This window comes from Vollenhovia emeryi, unplaced genomic scaffold (assembly GCF_000949405.1).
Source record: "Vollenhovia emeryi isolate VEMERY1.0 unplaced genomic scaffold, V.emery_V1.0 DF939243.1, whole genome shotgun sequence".
NCBI classification, from domain to species: Eukaryota; Metazoa; Arthropoda; class Insecta; order Hymenoptera; family Formicidae; genus Vollenhovia; species Vollenhovia emeryi.
Window position 1 is genome coordinate 310,146 of NW_011967123.1, and position 19,024 is coordinate 329,169.

General features: G+C 38.6%; 3 protein-coding genes across 4 annotated transcripts in view; 1 reads left to right on the forward strand and 2 right to left on the reverse strand.

Annotated features, from left to right (window-relative positions):
* The window catches only part of LOC105560058, a 117,810-nt gene extending 106,876 nt beyond the window's left edge, over positions 1-10,934 (forward strand). The window contains exons 113-135 of the mRNA XM_012008806.1: positions 171-497; positions 690-1,010; positions 1,100-1,369; positions 1,629-1,817; positions 1,894-2,247; positions 2,549-2,761; positions 2,925-3,122; positions 3,200-3,394; positions 4,099-4,467; positions 4,603-4,818; positions 4,911-5,102; positions 5,206-5,418; positions 5,499-5,681; positions 5,807-6,394; positions 6,492-7,439; positions 7,574-7,942; positions 8,032-8,487; positions 8,573-8,761; positions 8,952-9,190; positions 9,269-9,539; positions 9,646-9,884; positions 9,991-10,177; positions 10,262-10,934. Of these exons, the coding sequence (XP_011864196.1) occupies positions 171-497; positions 690-1,010; positions 1,100-1,369; positions 1,629-1,817; positions 1,894-2,247; positions 2,549-2,761; positions 2,925-3,122; positions 3,200-3,394; positions 4,099-4,467; positions 4,603-4,818; positions 4,911-5,102; positions 5,206-5,418; positions 5,499-5,681; positions 5,807-6,394; positions 6,492-7,439; positions 7,574-7,942; positions 8,032-8,487; positions 8,573-8,761; positions 8,952-9,190; positions 9,269-9,539; positions 9,646-9,884; positions 9,991-10,177; positions 10,262-10,500 (6,965 nt within the window). The 3' untranslated portion in view covers positions 10,501-10,934. The remainder of the gene's footprint in view (positions 1-170; positions 498-689; positions 1,011-1,099; positions 1,370-1,628; positions 1,818-1,893; positions 2,248-2,548; positions 2,762-2,924; positions 3,123-3,199; positions 3,395-4,098; positions 4,468-4,602; positions 4,819-4,910; positions 5,103-5,205; positions 5,419-5,498; positions 5,682-5,806; positions 6,395-6,491; positions 7,440-7,573; positions 7,943-8,031; positions 8,488-8,572; positions 8,762-8,951; positions 9,191-9,268; positions 9,540-9,645; positions 9,885-9,990; positions 10,178-10,261) is intronic.
* Positions 10,935-11,310: 376 nt separating this feature from the next.
* Positions 11,311-12,540, reverse strand: LOC105560054 (NADH dehydrogenase [ubiquinone] 1 alpha subcomplex subunit 6). Of its 2 annotated transcripts, XM_012008802.1 has the most exons (4): positions 12,364-12,540; positions 11,977-12,092; positions 11,448-11,592; positions 11,311-11,370 (listed from the first exon to the last, which is right to left on the reverse strand). In XM_012008802.1, exons 1-3 carry the CDS (start codon positions 12,491-12,493, stop codon positions 11,464-11,466), a joined length of 375 nt encoding a protein of 124 aa, XP_011864192.1. In that variant the 5' UTR covers positions 12,494-12,540; the 3' UTR covers positions 11,311-11,370; positions 11,448-11,463. The 2 variants fall into 2 exon arrangements, with proteins under 2 accessions (XP_011864192.1, XP_011864191.1); XM_012008801.1 differs by having other exon boundaries at positions 11,311-11,592; positions 12,364-12,539.
* A 335-nt stretch (positions 12,541-12,875) lies between these two features.
* LOC105560055 (tRNA-splicing ligase RtcB homolog) lies at positions 12,876-17,342 on the reverse strand. The gene is made up of 11 exons (XM_012008803.1): positions 17,212-17,342; positions 16,889-16,988; positions 16,187-16,382; positions 15,583-15,713; positions 15,298-15,424; positions 15,115-15,221; positions 14,175-14,334; positions 13,893-14,068; positions 13,676-13,810; positions 13,389-13,553; positions 12,876-13,208 (listed from the first exon to the last, which is right to left on the reverse strand). The coding sequence occupies exons 2-11, from the start codon at positions 16,982-16,984 to the stop codon at positions 12,981-12,983; spliced, it is 1,521 nt and encodes a 506-aa protein (XP_011864193.1). The 5' UTR covers positions 16,985-16,988; positions 17,212-17,342; the 3' UTR covers positions 12,876-12,980.
* Positions 17,343-19,024: the final 1,682 nt, after the last annotated feature.

Below are 19,024 nucleotides of genomic sequence, written 5' to 3' on the forward strand. Positions count from 1 at the left end.
GACATGTACATTTGTTTACTTTTATTCTTATGTGCAAATATCTCTATATTTCTGGAAATATTAATTTACGTTATAATGTATATTATAATATGCACTGCATGCAAGAACTTCAAATCGTAGCTACGAATCGTGTGGGAATTAATTGTAAATGTTTTCTGTTGTCATTTTAGCAACTCCAGCACCACCAGTACCATCTAGACCATGCAGCCCTTCACCGTGTGGAATCAACGCGTATTGCCACGAGAGATTCGACACGGCCATTTGCGAGTGCGTGCCCAACTACAGAGGCAATCCATACCAAGGTTGTCAGCCTGAGTGTCTTGTGAATACCGATTGCGCGAAGTCACAAGCATGCATAAAGACAAGGTGTCAAGATCCTTGCCCTGGCACTTGCGGTGTTGGTGCGATTTGCACTGTGTCCAATCATGTCCCCATTTGCTCGTGTCCATTGCCGACGATCGGAGATGCTTTCACACTTTGCCAAGTTCCCGTGGAAGGTAACTTTGCTACCCATATTTTTAGATGCATCATTACTTGATAATTGATCTTTCTAATTGAATTAAAAAAGTTGAATGTTAAATGTAAAAAGTTAAACGAAGCTACATATCTTAAGCTCTTTCTTTCTCTCCTTGCGATGAATGTTATTATTGCTCATTTTTGTATTTAAACTATTATTTTTATATTATTAGATACTAAAGAAACGGATCCGTGCTATCCATCACCGTGCGGTCCGAATACAGTTTGCGAGAAAATTGGCAACACAGCAATTTGTAAATGTTTGCCTGGATTGCAAGGTGTTCCAACGAGTGTAACTGGTTGTCATCCGGAATGTGTTCTCAGTTCGGATTGTCCGGGCGACAAAGCTTGTATACAGAGTAAATGCAAAGATCCCTGCTCTCAGAATGTGTGCGGCAGCAAGGCAGTATGTAAGACGATCAATCACAGCCCACTTTGCAGCTGCCCGTCTCCGTTGATCGGCAATCCCTTCGAAGAATGCTATACAAAGATTGGTGAATAAATAATAATTTGATCAGATATAAAATATATTATATTCTCCAATTGTTTTCCTGTTGTTTTAAACTACGCATTTCTGTTTTAGAAACAAATCCTTGCAGTCCATCACCTTGCAATTATAACGGCGAGTGTAGAGTAAGAAATGGCGTTGCGGTTTGCATCTATCCCGAGTGCATCATCAATTCAGATTGTCCACGCGATAAAGCCTGCTTCTCACAAAAATGCAGAGATCCCTGCATCGGCGCGTGCGGCATCAATTCTATTTGTCAAACTGTTAATCACAAGCCAATTTGTTCTTGTCCGGTTGGATTCACGGGCAATGCACGAGTGCAGTGCACAATTCCAGCCCTTGAAGGTAACATTATATATGTGGAATATATTGACACCTAATATACTTTCTCGAATAGATTTTTTTAATTTCAACATGCAATGTTATTATTACTTTTTAATTTCGCAAATATTCAAGCCGTGTAAATTAACGAAATTGATATTTAAAAAATCATTCTGCCTAGCAAAGTGTTAATCGAAAATAATCAATTTTAAAGCTGAATTTATTAAGAAGTGTGTTTCTTATTGTGTATGACAAAATTTTAATCTTAATTACATCTTTGCAGAACCAATTCCAGAGTGTACACAAAATTCCGAGTGCTCAAATGACAAGACTTGCTTCAATCAAAAGTGCGTTGACCCATGCACTCTTGATTCTTGTGGCCTTAACAGTCGCTGCCATGTACAAATGCACAGAGCTGTGTGTGTTTGCAACGATGGCTACTCCGGATATCCTCAGCAATATTGCCATCAACGTGCGTCAAATAAATATTTTTAACTGACATATTTCTTTTCGTCATATATCACTTTCATTAATATTTCCTTTTACAGTCGGTTGTCGTAGTGATGGCGAATGCTCATTGATTCAATCTTGCATTAACAACGAGTGCATTGATACCTGCCTGGTAACACAGTGCGGTATTAACGCATTATGTACTGCTGACGGATACCATAAGACTCGTTGCTATTGTCCTGATGGATATACGGGTAATCCTTACGAAATATGCGAGAGGCCTGAGTGCACTAGCGACAACGATTGTGCTCTCTCTTTGGCCTGCCGCAACTTGAGATGCGTCAATCCTTGCAACTGTCCACCACCGGCATTGTGCAATGTCGTCAATCATCGACCAGTATGTAAATGTCCACCTGGTTACGTGGGTAATCCTTATACTTCGTGTCTCATGGGTAAGAATCCGTTTTAATATGAGGTTTAGAGAAAAATTTGTAAACTTCATTAAATTAGGAAGTATCTAATATTTACATGAAATGAGAAACTCTATGAAACACTCATATAGAGAATATTATATTTAATTATTATTAATAAATTAATTTATTAATTTACAAGTTAAATTATTGTTAATAAAGTTGAAAATACGTATTTCACAAAAAATAATTTGAATCAGGCTACTGTCTAAAAAACTTGTTAAAATGGTAAATAATTAATTATAATTTGATAGTACTTATACAATATTTATTGCCATTCTAGACCTATTAGAACCAGACACCGAATGTCAAGTTGATGCTGACTGTCCTAGCAAGTTGGCATGTTTCAATGGTATTTGCAAAGATCCGTGCACAGAAACGAAACCATGTATTGTTAGTGCCAAATGTAGCGTCGTAGATACCTTACCGATGAGAACAATGATCTGCGAATGCCTACCGAACTTTGCTGGCGATGCCACCGTTGCCTGCGTGCTAGGTAGACTTTTAATCCAAACAAATATGTACATTAACATATAAAAACATATTTAAACATGTCTAATAAAACAAATTAGCGTCTCTTTTGAAAAATAAATTCAGTTAACTATATTAACGACAAAGTGTTGTATGGTAACTGCATTGCAAATATTTTGTACTTGCAGTGGACAAACAAGTCGCAGCGATATGCGAGAGTGATTTGCAATGCACACCAGGCATGGCCTGTCTAAACCGTAAGTGCATCGATCCGTGCTCTGTTAATCCATGTGCAGCAAATGCAGAGTGTCGCATTGAAAATCATCGCCGCATATGTCAGTGTCCCCACGGACATGCCGGTGATCCGTTCATAAATTGCTACGAAGGTACTATATCGTATGTTTCTCCACTTTTTAATGTAAGCGGATGTGCGTTACTTTATACCTCTCTTTTTCATCCACAGAAAATGTAGTTCTTCCGGAATGCAGACTAAATACCGAATGCCCATCTGACAAAGCGTGCATAAATCAACTATGCCAAGATCCGTGCTCCAGCAATCGTTGTGGCCTAAACGCGGAATGTATCACAATCAATCATCATCCTTCTTGCCACTGCCAACACGGTTTAGCCGGTGATCCACAAGCCCAATGCTTCAGACGTAAGAATCTTATAGACTTTTCATTTTCACGAATTGTCACGTTTCTATAAAAAATACAGGATTGGGAAGTAACTCGTTACTTGTAACGAAGTTACAGTTGTAGTTACTTTTTTGGTAACTCTAACTCAACTTCGTTACTTTCTCTCCATCTGTAACTGTAATTTAACTCGGTTACATTTTTCGAAAACTAGTGAATAATTTAGTATACATTAATAGTTACTTTATACATATTTTAAATCTCTGCAGATCGTATTAGATCTTGAAGTTGCGCATAAACGCCTTTATCCACGCTTTACAATTCAAATGCGGATTTGATATTTTTATTTTCATTGGAAGAAAGTGATTGCAAAGTAACGATTCGTTACTTTTTGAGTAACTGTAATTGTAACGCGTTACTTTTTATAATTGGTAACTTGTAACTGTAACTGTAACTGGTTTTTCGTCTAGTCTAGACTAAACTAGTTTAGTCTTACATTTTTCGCGTAGAAACTATATCTGTAACTAGATACTTTTATAAAGTAACTTTCCCAACCCTGAAAAAATATATATGTACATAAATCTTAAGATAATTAAGCTAATCATTGTTTTAAACATCTGATACGTTTTAATGGCAAAATAAAAAATTTTAAATATGCTGAAGACTAAAAGTTTCTCATTATTTTGGTACGTTACACTCGTTCGTTAACATTCTCTTTGTATTTTAGCGCAATGTAAAACGGACAACGATTGTCCTTATGACAAGACCTGCCGGAACGACAACTGCGTCACTCCGTGTCTCATCGGTGACATTGTGTGCGGTCGGGGTGCTGAGTGCAAAGCGGTGTCTCACAGAGCTCAATGCATCTGCCCACAAGGTACTCAAGGCGATCCACGTGTGGCGTGCATTTCCGCGATCTGTCATTATAATGAAGATTGCGCCGATCACGAGGCCTGCGACAGACTGAACAGAGTTTGCAGGCCGGTTTGCGACGACGATGCCTGTGGCGAGGCCGCGATTTGCGTCGCACGCGATCATCAGCCGAAGTGCACGTGTCCTCCGGGTACTACAGGAAATCCATATATAACATGCATTGGTATGTTGATTCTTAAAATTTCACTTCGTTGTTAATTTCATTGAAAAAGAGTTGATTTTAAATTCATCGATAAAAATGATAACGACGACGATTTCAAGATATCTTGCGTGATGCATTTGTGTAAAAATTTTTTAGGTGAACCTTCCATTGAGCCGGAATGCATACAGGACAGCGAATGCGCATTGAATCTCGCTTGCGTTAACACCAGATGTCAAGACCCGTGTGTGTCCGCTGGTATGTGCACCAGTGAACAAGAGTGCAAAGTCCTGAACACAGTACCGCTTCGTACGATGATCTGCTTGTGTCCACCGAACACGATCACCGATGTTAACGGCCAGTGCCAGCCTATTGGTACATATCAATTTCATAAACTACATTCAGCGTCGAAAAGAATATTTCGTGTGTTATTCAATATCTTTTCTAATCATACAAATGCGTTGCAGTATTGGGCGACGTCCAATGTCATCTGGATCAAGATTGCGCTAACCACGAGACGTGTCTGGATGGAAAATGCATAGACGCCTGTTTGACAACCCAGTGCGGCTTTAATGCGCAATGTAAATCCACATCTCACACTGGTATTTGCTTCTGTTCTCAAGACTTCACAGGCAACGCTTACATAGAATGCATAAGAGGTAAATGCAAAAATTTGAATGAGTTTGACCGCAATTTCCTGCAATTATTGTCGTTTCATCTCCTAGAATGTATGTGCCATTGATTGTATAATTTCTATTGCAGTCCCAGTCGCTCCATTGCCAGGACCTCGACCAGAATGCTACGCGACTAGCGAATGTGCGTACGATAAGCAATGCGTAAATTCGCTCTGTGTAAACCCATGCGTTGCTGGCGATCCTTGTGGCAGGAACTCTCTATGCCATGTCGACAATCATAATCCGATCTGCAAGTGCCCGATCGGCTACATTGGTGATTCTACAACCAAATGCATACCACGTAAGGATTATCAGAAATAAAGATTATATTTTCGAGAAGTCGTGTAACAACCTTTTCTCATATCACCGATATTTTCACAGCGGAGATCACGCCCGAGTGCGTATCGAACAGCGAGTGCGCAGGAAACTATGCATGCGTCAATAGCGCATGCATTAATCCCTGCAACTGCGGACCTAACGCCAAGTGCAACGTCGTAAATCATTATCCTTCTTGCGTGTGTCCTCCAGGCTACTCTGGAAACCCTCAATTAGGATGCTTTAAGCGTAAGTAACATTTGTTATACTTCTTTCTGTATAGCAAGTGAAGTTGTTAACGTTAACAGTATACTTCATGTCGCAAGAACCTCTTGGTTTTTAATTGCATTTCTAATTGCGATTGTTCATTTTAGTCGACTGCGAATCTGACAGCGAGTGTGACTACACAGCTACTTGTTACAACGGCCAATGCGTGAATCCTTGCATCTTAGACAACAAGTGCGCCATCAATGCAGAATGTTACGGCAAAAACCATCGGTCGGCCTGTCGTTGCGGCTCAGGCTATTATGGCAACCCGCAGGTTCATTGCGAGAGGGTCGAATGCAACACCGACCACGATTGTCCTTATAATCTGGCCTGCAACGATGGCCGCTGCGTAAATCCATGCGCCGAGAATTCGCCCTGCGCGCAAAACGCCGTTTGCTACGTCCAGGATCACGTTGCGTCCTGCCGCTGCCCTGAAAACATCCCGCTGGGAAATCCATTTTCTTATTGCGAGCGGCACGTCGCGGAGGAAGTCGAGGAGCCGGAGTGCAGAGTCGACGTCGACTGTTCGGACAAGTTGGTGTGCATCCGGGAGAAATGCATCGATCCTTGCCCAGTTATCAAGCCATGTCTGGAGAACGCTCGTTGCGACGTTCTCGATACGGTGCCTGTAAGAACCATGATCTGCACATGCCCGGAGGGTTGGATCACCGATGTCGACGGTGTATGCAGACCAAGTAAGCGAAGCTAAATACTGCCTTGAGCATATCAATTTAAAAACAATATAAACGTTTAAGAATAATCCGTAATCAATAAATTATTACAATTTCGTAGTACAACTAACGGTCATTGGAACGTGCACGACGAACGACGATTGCGGCGATCGTGAGGCATGCATCAACAGGCAGTGTCGCAACCCCTGCAACTGCGGCACCAACACCGCTTGTTACGTGAGGAACCACAAACCGATCTGCTCGTGTGAGCAGGGCTACCAGGGCAATCCTGAAATCGCCTGTCACTCCGTCGAGTGTCGGCACGACAGCCAGTGCACGCTCGACAAGACCTGCAAGAGTAACAATTGTGTGAACCCGTGTCTGGTCGTAGACCCGTGCGGCACCAATGCCGAGTGCTTCCCGAGCAACCACGTGGCCGACTGCCGCTGTCGCAAGGGCTACCACGGCAATCCTCTGGATCGGTGCCGCGTGATCGGCTGCTACAGCAACGGCGACTGCCCGGGCGACCACTCGTGCATCAACATGCAATGCATCGATCCCTGCATCCATAGCAATCCTTGCTCATCCCGCGCGGAATGCAGGGTCTTGAATCACCTGCCGATATGCCGCTGCCCGTCCGGCTTTACCGGAAACCCGTACATCAATTGCCAACCGGAAATCAGGCCCGAGTGCAGGGAGGACAGCGACTGTCCGGACTCGCTCGCCTGTCTGAGCAACAAGTGCCAGATTCCATGCCCGATTATACAACCGTGTACCGAGCCGTCCGAGTGTCGTGTCCTGCCGACGCATCCAATACGCACTATGGCATGCGTGTGCCCGAGCGGATACGTCAGTAGCGGCAGCGGTACTTGCCAGGCCACCAAGCCGATCCTGAAGATTGAGTGCACCAAGGACGACGACTGTCCGTCGGAGCGGTCCTGCGTGAACGCGATCTGCAGGGATCCTTGCGCGTGCGGACCCAATGCGATTTGCAATGTCATCAATCACAAGCCGATATGCTCGTGCACGCTGGGATACGACGGAAATCCGGATATCTTTTGTACAAGAGGTAAGTTTTCGTTTAAAAGGAACCATTTCTCCTCGCTTAAGACACGTTAATAGAACTTACAAAAGTCATATATATATTTTATGATTATGAAATATAAATTTTTATCTGGTAACATTTGGTATTTCGTTATCTAGTTGCAGGATGCAGAACGGACGGCGATTGCAGCGGTTCGCACGCGTGTGTCCAACGCAACTGCGTGCCAGCTTGCTCGCCGTCTTTGGTTTCCTGCGGCAAGAACGCTGTGTGCCACGGCATCAATCACAAGGCTATTTGCGAGTGCTCGCCCGGTTTCGGTGGCAATCCGCGGGTCTCCTGTGTCCTACTAGGATGCAAGAGCAACTCGGACTGCCCTACCAATAAGGCTTGCATTAACAACCGCTGTGAAAATCCTTGCGTACAAAACCCATGCACCGGCAACATGGATTGCAACGTTTACAATCACGTCGTGGAATGCGCCTGCCCACCTGGCTACGTCGGTGACGTTAAGTCAGGATGTGCTAAGGGTAAAAAAATAAAATAAAATCCGCTTTACTTGCGCTGAAATCAATATATAATTAAGCCTTCGATTTTAACATCTCGTTTCTTCTTGCAGTTAAAGAAAAGTGCAAGGCGGATAACGAATGTCCATCTCAGACTGCGTGCTTCAACGGACAATGCATCAATCCTTGCACCAAAATCGCACCGTGCGGTATTAACGCCGAGTGCAAAGTCTTGGACACCAGCCCGATCAGGACCATGATATGCGAATGTCTCCCAGGATACCGTGGGAACGCCCTTGTCCGCTGCGACCTAGTTCCAGCGGACGTGTGCCCGGTCGGGAAAGGCCAGATTCGCGATGAACACGGCAATTGTGTCTGCCCGCTTGGATTCGGTAAGGACGCGAACGACGTTTGTATACCCTGCCGCAAGCAGTCTAACATGGTGATAAACGAGGAAGGCTACTGCGTGTGCGACTTGGAAAAGGGCTTCAGCATAGATGAATATGGTCGCTGCGTGTGCCCAACGCGATATGGATATGGAATAGACGCCAACGGATACTGCAGACAGAGTAAGTCGTTCAATCTCGTACACCGATCACGGGATGTTTCCCCTCCCACGTCGTTTCGTTAATCTACCATCATGGTTTATTTCAGTTGGTATAATCGAATGCAGACGTAATGACGATTGCGCCGACGACAGATACTGCGACAAAGCCACCCATACTTGTCAAGATCCTTGCAAAAAGCAACAGTGTGGCGTGCACGCGCTTTGCAACGCTACCAGACACCAAGCTGTCTGTATTTGCGTCAACGGCTACTTAGGCAATCCATATACCCAATGCTGTACGTTGAGAATTTGCAGGAATAAACGTGTAGTTTTTTGGTCATTAATTTACAAATATTTAAGATTCGATATCCTTTTAGACAGGACAGAATATATATTTTATCAAGAACTGTGTCTTCTCTAGATAATAGTAAGTTAATCGGTAACATTTGAGGAATCCTTTTGGTATATATCTTTTCTGTTTTTCAGACGACAGAAAGGATGGTCGAACAGATTTCCCTAGACCAGAAATGGATGTAAGCTGTTTGTCAGATGGAGTGCAGGTCGTAATACATCTGCAGGATCAAGACTTCGACGGGGTTTTATATGTTAAAGGACGTAGCAAAGACGAGCAATGCAGACGAGTTGTCTCAATACCCGCCGAAACTGATCACAAAACAGAAACGTTCAAAGTTGCATTTGGCAATTGCGGACTCATACACGTGAATGTTAGTTGAATAGCATCGTATTATAATTGCCTCAATGGTTGATGGAAAGAAATTTACATTATCTTGATTATCCTTCAGGGACAAGCCAGCTTCGTGCTCGTTATACAGAAACATCCAAAATTGATGACTTACAAGGCACAGGCTTATCATATTAAATGTATATATCAAACCGGAGAACAAAACGTTACCCTCGGTTTTAACGTCTCTATGTTGACGACTGCTGGAACAATAGCCAACACCGGTCCACCACCTATATGCGTAATGAAAATAGTTGCGCAGAACGGAAATGAGATTAATTCGGCCGAAATTGGAGATAATCTAATGCTTCAAGTAGAAGTTCAACCTTCAAGTAAGTATATTGAATTTTACTTGTAACAACGCTTCGTGTATACTTTCGATTACTATTCTAGCACTACTTTTGTTGTAAGACAAGATAAATAAATGACATATTGCAGCTATTTATGGTGGATTCGCGCGAAATTGCGTTGCTAAAACAATGGAAGATAATTTGGAGAACGAGTATATCGTAACCGACGAAAATGGCTGCGCAACAGATCCCACAATATTCGGGGAGTGGGAACAAAATCCGGAGACTCAATCGTTAATGGCTAGCTTTAACGCGTTCAAGTTCCCCAGCAGCGATAACATAAGATTCCAGTGCAATATACGCGTATGCTTTGGACGCTGTCAACCTGTTAGTACAATGCAACTCATAATTTGCAATCGTTTTATATGCGTGGTATATAAAATGCCATGAAATGCAAATTTTGATAATAAAACTTTGTTTCTTTTATCGATAGGTAAACTGTCGCGGTTACAACGCCTATGGCCGTCGTCGCAGAGATGTTGATTCCGAGATTAACGACACATCTCTAAGCGTATCCGATGGCTTTGAAGGTCAACTTCGTGAAGAGATAACTATTCAATCAAACTTAATATTCACTCTGGAAAGGAGAGAGGAGAGGTATACAGCAGATCCAGCTGAAGGTGAGGCATAAGATAGCAGAAAGAAATAATGTATGTATAGTGTATTGAAATAAAGGAAGTAATAATTTTTGCGGTACATTTCAGCTCCTTCAGCACAAAGAGTGGAAGATATCTGTGTTTCTATGGTCGGCTTTATCATAGCATTAATAATTACGGCACTTTTGGCACTGGTTGCCGTAGCTATCGCTGTGTCATGCTGGCTTATGGCGTATCGACGTCAGCCAAAGACTGCTGGACCACTGCCACACCCACCAGAGTTCCCAAATCCCTTGTTCACTACTGAATCTGTAGCTGAACCTTCTCCTGACTATCACTTATCATAAGTCCCTTAGAGTAATATTTTATAAATAACATAATTTTTTTATAATTCTCGTGGAATGCATCTCAGACCATTCGTCCTATTGGTCGGCTTTGTATTTCTGTGCACAACTCCTCCAGTGACTATCACTTCGTCTCTTTGTACTCTCTTTTCAAGGGTTCAAACAAGTCACTATTATACAAGTCACGATATATACATTACTATTTATGGTGTTGGTTTGCTTCCATTATCTACTTGCGAGCAAAAACACGGGACTATCTTTCTTTCGTGTATCTTTTCTGTATTATCTTTTCTAGTCAGTGGAGGATTTGTTAAATATAATGCTATGAATTTAATTCCTGTGTAAAGTCAACGAATTAGTCTAATATAGCTTTCTTACTGCGAAAATAGGTAATTGTACATTTTATCCAATAAAATGCTAACAAAATATTTTTAAAACTTTAGTTTTTATTCTTTTCCCTCTTCCTCCGTTACAGTTTGTCACGTATACTTACATAAGATATGATTATCTGATAGATTAATTTTCGTGACTACTTGCCGTCATATAACGCATAGTATATAGTATGTATATATATACTATTTTTTTTATCCGATGCATAGTTTTCGAGATATTTCCATGTCCACACTTAAATTGACCACCCTGTATATGTATCGTATATTATATAAATAGAAAAAATTATCAATGAAGTGAATATATGTATAGTTATGTAATTGTATACCGATTATCTTAACTTCGACTGTAAATGCCAAACATGTAGCAAATATAAAAATCGTTATTTCAGCTCTTCTTGTAGGTATGAAGCAGTCAATTGAATTGGTTCATTGGTTCACTTTTATTTCGCAGACGGATACACTTACCACACAGAATAACCATCTATCTTAATTAAAATCTTGTAATTACACGTTATATATACATAAATTATGACAGTTACATGTCTCTATGATACATGCCGTGGACTAACGTAAATTAATCCTGACCCCTGAGAAACTTTGACATAAAATCAGTCGGCTTCTTTTCCCACGTTTCTCTCCAGTAATGCATAACACCGCCTTTAGGTTTCCATACATTAGCTACCTCTTGCAACTCCATTTGACCCTGTAAAATTATGTATAAATTAAAGATTATATATCATATGTTAGAAGTTAAATTAATTGCCGACGTTCATTTAGGGAGTTTTACAAACGTTGTTTAATTGCTAACCAAAGATTCTCTGCCTCTTCTTGTTAGATAATAAGATAGAAAAAGGTAAGAAATCGACTGGACTCTAACAGTTTTTAACAAACGTTTGTGAAACTGACCCTTAGGGCCAGTTTCACAAACGTCGGTTAACTGCTAACCGAAGGTTAATTGATCCGCTGGCTCTTCTTAAATAATAAGATGAAAAAAGATAGGGAGTCGACTGAACCCTAGTCCGATGTTTGTGAAACTGGCCCTTAAATATCAGCTTTTACAATTGATTCTTAATTCTTATACTTCTACCTTTATAATAACTTTATCTATAATCCTTAAATCAGTGAGATGAGTATGGCGCCTGAACTCCTCGCGTATTTTCTTCTTACATTCTGCTTCATTTTTTGGAATATCGTAACTTAACACTGCAAAAAGAAGATAAATGTTATGCACTTGACGATACACACTAGGAATCACCGATGCCCTCCGATATGTATTTAGCCACAGACAGAGCACATATACATTTTCCATGTATGTATATGCAAAATGTATAAATGTGTGATATGTGCACAGATTCATGTGAAAATCAGTAATTCCTAGCGTATTATATCAGTAATTCCATAGTGTATACGTCAATAGGTTAAGTAACGAAAGCACAAAGGATCGCAATTTTGTATACGACAGAAAATTGCGTACGTGAAGTTGGTACTTGACGGATCCACGCTTTATACAACGTGAGCACTTTTCGGCGCGCATCCTCCCGATTAACAGACAGGATTGGTTTCACTTGGCGAACGACAGGCGAGGCTCGGCTGGCCATTTTCATCGACTACCATCGACTACTCAGGAACATTGACGCAATTACGATGCACAGTCGGTAACGGCGATACATAACTGCATTATCAAGAGACACTGTACTCGCGGTCTCGCGATAAGTATATGGTTTTCGTATGATTTCACTATGATTTTTAACAGTTTTCTTATGTAGAAACGACACCCTAGTCCATAAACGGTCTCCATACGACGATCCTTTCTAGACTTGGATTTCTGGACTTGCGTTAATTAGAAGTAATCTTTTCTTTTTCTAGACTATTAATCTTATTGTTATAGTTCTAATTGCACGATATTGTTCTTATATGTATATTACGTTCTCGATTGTCATTGCTTGAAAGCTTGAAAGACTGGTTCGTGAAATAAAACTCGCTCTGTATGAGTAATCTTATACACGATTTAAGATTTATTAGCTGATATATTAACTTTAACATGATTTGCTACATGCCATAAAAAAGGATAATGAAAATATGTTGTATAAATTATCCTTTAATAACTGCAATTGGTCGCAATTTAATACATTTCTTGGAAATTCCCGCTGCGTGACAAGTATTGACGACATCCGTTACATTTTTATAGGATTCTGGTGCCTCCTCCATAACTAATTTCGGCGAAGCAACTCGAATCGATATACCTAATTCTTCTAATTTTTCCAAAACTTGCATATAATCCAAGTTCCTACGTGACTTGGCTCTTGAGAGAGCACGACCCTGTACACACAGACACACACACAACAACACACATGTGTATATATATTTTTTAGTATATAAGGATCTTACATATCATTACTTTACATAAGCGTATTACTTGTGAATTAAAGTTAGAAATTAAAGATTAATATATGCATAAATGACACACGTGTATAAAATTGTTGTAATTCCTATACTTACAGCACCGTGACACGTTGATCCAAACGTTTCTTTCATACCCTGTTCCGTACCAGTCAAAACATAACTGCATGTACCCATTGTACCACCGATTAAGACTGGTTGGCCTGTTAATTGATAATCTACAGGAATCAAAGGATGGTGTGGTGGAAAAGCTCTTGTCGATCCCTTTAAGCAAAATACGTTTTTACGATATGTATACATATGAATAAGGTCTGTATTATATTTACATCAATATAAAAATTCAATTATTATTTAGTTATACTGTATACATGTGTCTCAACGCTTACCTTTCTATGAACTAAGAGTGTCTTCTGCTTTCCCTCAACTATGTGTTCTTCTATTTTAGCAATATTATGAGACACATCATAAATGACATGCATATCTAAGTCATCGGGAGATGAGTTGAATTGCTTTGCAAATGCCTATTAAAAAGCATATTGTGTACTGTTTAACATTTTTATTAATTAACGTTTATGCACATATATGTATGTATTTTTTTAATACCTGTCGGCTAAGGAATGTCATAGAACTCCTGTTAACCCACGCAAAATTGGCAGCAGCTGCCATCGCTTTTAAATAATCTTGACCTTCTTGAGACTTTATATGAGCACATGCAAGCTGTCTGTCGTTGGTTTCAATATTGTCGCGCTTCATAGCTTTTTCCATTTGTACAAGTGCATCTGAAATGTTTTATTATATAAAACGACATGTAGTTTTTAAAATAGTTTCTAGAGATTCATAAGAAAGAGAAATGAAAAACATATGTAATTTATAACCTAAACTAACCTGTGGCAACTTGATGACCAAATCCTCTGCTCCCCGAATGGATCATAACACAAATTTGTCCTTTTTCTTCAATGCCCATTTTACATGCTGCCAATTTGTCATATATTTCATCTACGACTTGAATCTCTGCATAATGGTTTCCAGCTCCTAACGTACCTAACTAATGTAAAATATAAACTTATAATACATAGGTACATATACGTATTATGTGCAGAGTTGGGGAAAGTTATTGTATAAAAATGTCTAGTTACAGTTACAGTCTTTTCGTTAAAAAAGTAACGCGTTACAAGTACAGTTATTCAAAAGGTAATAAATCGTTACTTTGCAGTTACTTTTTTGCAATGAAAGTGAAAATATCAAATCTGCATTTGAATTGTAGAGCGTCGATGAAGGCGTTTATGCGCAAATGCAAGGCGATCTGTGGAGGTTTAAAGTATATGTAAAATAACTCTTATTGTTAGTATTTAACTATTAAATTAATATTGAATTAACTATTAAATTAGTTATTAGTTATCGAAAAAATGTAACTAAATTAAGTTACAGTTACAGATGAAGAGAAAGTAACGAGTTAGAGTTAACAAAAGAAAGTAACTATAACTGTAACTTCGTTACAAGTAACGAGTTACTTCCCAACCTTGATGACATAATTATTTATACATTGTTACGCCCGCGTTCGGAAGGCGACGTTCGGTACCGTGGCGGGTTGCCATGATTTCAATTATTTTGTAAATGAGTTGTATTGATTTTAATTGGAATTAGAAGTTTGGCTTTCGAGCTAGGCGGACGTTCTCTCGCTAAATAAAGTCTATCGTTCTCTCTTTAATCCTTTGTGATTTATTGGAACGCGTGTGACGTGTTGTGCCTGTGCGCGAGTGACGTGATCAGCGACTGCGGCGCGGAAGGCATGACAATATTTTTCCAAATATTTGTTATATCTTACTTGAGGAAGTCCGCGTTTCTTAGCTCTCATTGATACTTTTGATGGATCGGCATTAAGCATTCTTCCATATTCCTCACAATGTTCTTTGTCCTCAGCCCAAATGTAACCTGAGTACATTTTGTACGAGTATTTCATAAATATTTTTGTTTTATTTCATCATAATATTGTATTTTCTGTCCTCACCTTCCCTCAAAGACCAATCCATCCCCATTTCTAAAGCTTCCTCCAAATCACGTGCATTCATTGGTATAATTCCTTTAGATCCAACACCAACTGGAATGTGATCAAACATACTTTGGGCGAGTTGCTCCTAAAAAATTTTTTATATTATAGTATCTTATATACTTTATACTATTATACATATACGTAACAGATATCTACATTACTATTTTACAATGCACAAAATTATAAAAATAATTATTAAAAAGAAAGAATAATTTATATTTTACTAAAACATAGATATTTTACTTTCACTGGTAAGACGTCTTTCTCAAATAAATTTGTTCGTAATAGACGAACACCGCAATTAATATCAAAGCCTACACCACCGGGCGATACAATTGACTGTGGATCATCCATGTCGAATGCTGCCATATTGCCTGAATAAAATTATATTTATTTATTATCTTATTGATTTGATGTAGTCGCAAATTATTTTGGATTCTACCTCGTTGGGAATATTTTTACCGAAAATAATAAAGTTTTACTGAAATATACTTGACAAATTTTCTGAATTGACTCCATTTCATTATTTCATTAAAAATGATTTCAAAACTATTTCATTAAAAAGTAATAGATTTTAGTTAAATTCAATACATTACATAATATTTAATATTTCACAATTTTTTAATTACTTTTCAAGAATATATTTTAACTTACTTTATATTTCACAGTATTATATTAAATTTTTATAAGAAAAATTGTGATATCTCTTGAGATATACATTAATTTTTTAACAAATCTTATTTTATTTTACGTCAATTTCATAATAAAATAAAACTTTCAACAAAAATATTTCCATCAAAGACATGCCTTAAAAATACTCTAGGAAACAGAAAATAATGTATTTTACCAATAGCAAAACCATATCCAGAGTGTATATCTGGTAAACCGACAGATCTCCAGACAATACCAGGTAAAGCTGCTACATTGGCAATTTGTTTCACTCCAGGGAGGAAACCTCCAACTGCACCTGGCCGACATGCATTGCGCAACTCATCAAACATCAAACGTTCCAATGTGTTATTCACATAAAACACTCCTTCAACCTTGAATTACAATTTATAGAATAAAATAAGTGTGTAGCTATAAGTAATAATAATGTAAATTATACATTTTGAAATAACTGATGTATGTACTTCTTAGGGCGTTTCACAAACGTCGTTTAACCGCTAACCCATGGTTAATTGATCCTCTGTCTCTTCTTGGATAACAAGATAGAGAAAGATAGGAAGTCGACTGAACTCTGGTTAACAGTTAACCGACGATTGTGAAACTGGACCTTAATGTCTATCTTGCCATTCTACATACATAAAGGCGTTATCTTAATAATAGTACAACTTCATTTTCATTAATTTCGAGATATCGATCAATTTGAATAAAAGAAAAGGAAATTAAGGAGTTTTGCTAACATGCCATATCCTATGCTAGTTGTGAGTTTCTCAAGTGTAAATTTGTGTGTAAGCCCGAAAGTGAGGTTAACTCCAATGTCATAAAAAGTGGAGTTGCACAAGTAAAATAACGCCTTCATATATGTCTAATAGAAAAGAATTACCTTCATGTTAGGCTGAAAGCCTTTTTTGATTCTCCAACAACATTCGTTAATTTTCTCCAAGTATTTAAGCTCCTCTTGATACTGCCTTACAACCATTTTTCTGAAAAAAAATACCAAAGATAAGATCGCATGTATTGTGAAAGGTAGAAGCAACAAATTTAAACAAAAAAGTATAGTTTAACATTATACAGAGAAATGTTATTCTTTTATATGCAGGATTATCTGACGCATTATACTCGACAGGAAGCAACATGTATATTATTCAGAGTAATATTTTGACAATATCGATATTACTTTCTGCGTGCATGTGATACAATATTTACCACAATTGTAAATGATTCTTCGGCGAAATTCGATACGATACAACGCCAATCTCTAACAGATCAGATGCTTCCTGCTCCACACTCCACACTGTAATAATAGGTATGAAGAATTGACGCTTCAGAGGCAATAACACGCAACATTTGCAATTCACCTAGCGACGGTTGACCATAAGCGCAACGTGGATACGTAGATAAGGCAGTTTTAATTATATTAATTCTTGTGTATCAGCAGAGGAAAACCTGATCGAGAGCGCGCCATGCGTTATACGTACGCCGGCGTTTTACGTTTTCTTCGACTGCAGATTCCAGCGCTTTACGCCCATTTCATTTTTGGAACTATATATATTCCGCTACACCCATTTTCAAGCACTGCCGATAAAGTCTCCACTTGGTGCGTGTCTGTGCTACGCCCATTTTTAAGAGGGTAATGCAGTGCCTAATGTTGAAGATAAAGAATGATGCTGAAGAATCAAAATATGATGTTGAAGAATTAAAATAGGACGTTGAAGAATCAAAATATGATGTTGAAGAATCAAAATATGATGCTGAAGAATTAAAATATGATGTTGAAGAATTAAAATATGACGTTGAAGATGGATGCCATATATGGAGGTAGAAATTTCGAAGAAACCATGTTTCCTGAGTCGCTAGAACGGTCACTTCTTGCGGTTCCCTTGTAAGATTGAAAGTTGAAAAACCAAACAGACAAACGTACAATTGATCCAACGATCCCTCTTTCATCAAGAGTTAATAAAATCATAAGACTTCTCTTCTTTCATCGGGAATATCATAATAATACAATAGCAATATCCATGTAATAATAGCAATAATAGCAATAATTCTTTTAATTTATATTTTATCTTTATACATTGATATATTATTATTTAGTTATATACATTTGACAACATGATATATTACTAAGCACCTTAAGTGTAATTTAGTTTACTTCTCACAGCCATGTGTGTGTGTGTGTGTGTGTGTGTATGTGTGTGTACGCGCGCGCGCGTGTGGTACGTGCGTGTGTGTGCGCGTTTATATAATCGATATCGGAATGCTCGAGGAATTCTTCGTTTATTTTTAGGTAATCTTTGCAGATTTACTGCTACACGTTATTTTTTTCTGGATTTATGTAGAGATAAAATTATAAGAGTTACCTACAAAATAAATACTTTAACCATTCTGATATCGACTATACGCGATGCCATCCTACTCTTTTTTTTATATTAAACGAAATAAATTGTTGGATAAACTAAAAAAGTGTCTGTGGTGTATTTTGGTCATGATTTTTATGAAATGCTTTGTTTTTCTATTATACATTCGAATTCAAAATCTTAACAAAAAGAACAGGAGAGCAGTCCTGTAAAAGTTTTTTTTTCCATGCCTCGATACACACATTTTAGTACAAGAGTTATAAAATATCTAGATATTAAAAATATATACATTGTAGTCGGTAACTTATAAATTGCACATATCTAACAATAAGCTAGAAAAAGATGGCAACAATCGTAATTCGTAAATGTATCTTTCACATATGTCCCATACAGCACCGAAGCTATCAGAAACATTGCAACAATGTTTTCTGAAATGTTTCTGAAAGCTTTGGTGCTGTATGGGGTAGTTCGTGCGTGTGACAGCGGCTAGTGTTAACACGTGATTCTATTAATTGCTACTTGATTCGTCGCATTAAGAAGAAAAAGAAAATTTCATAAATGTATTTTTCACATATGTAGTTCGTGCATGTGACAGCGACTGGTGTTTACACGTAATTCTATTTATTGCTATTCGATTCGTCGCATTAAAAAGAAAAAGGAAA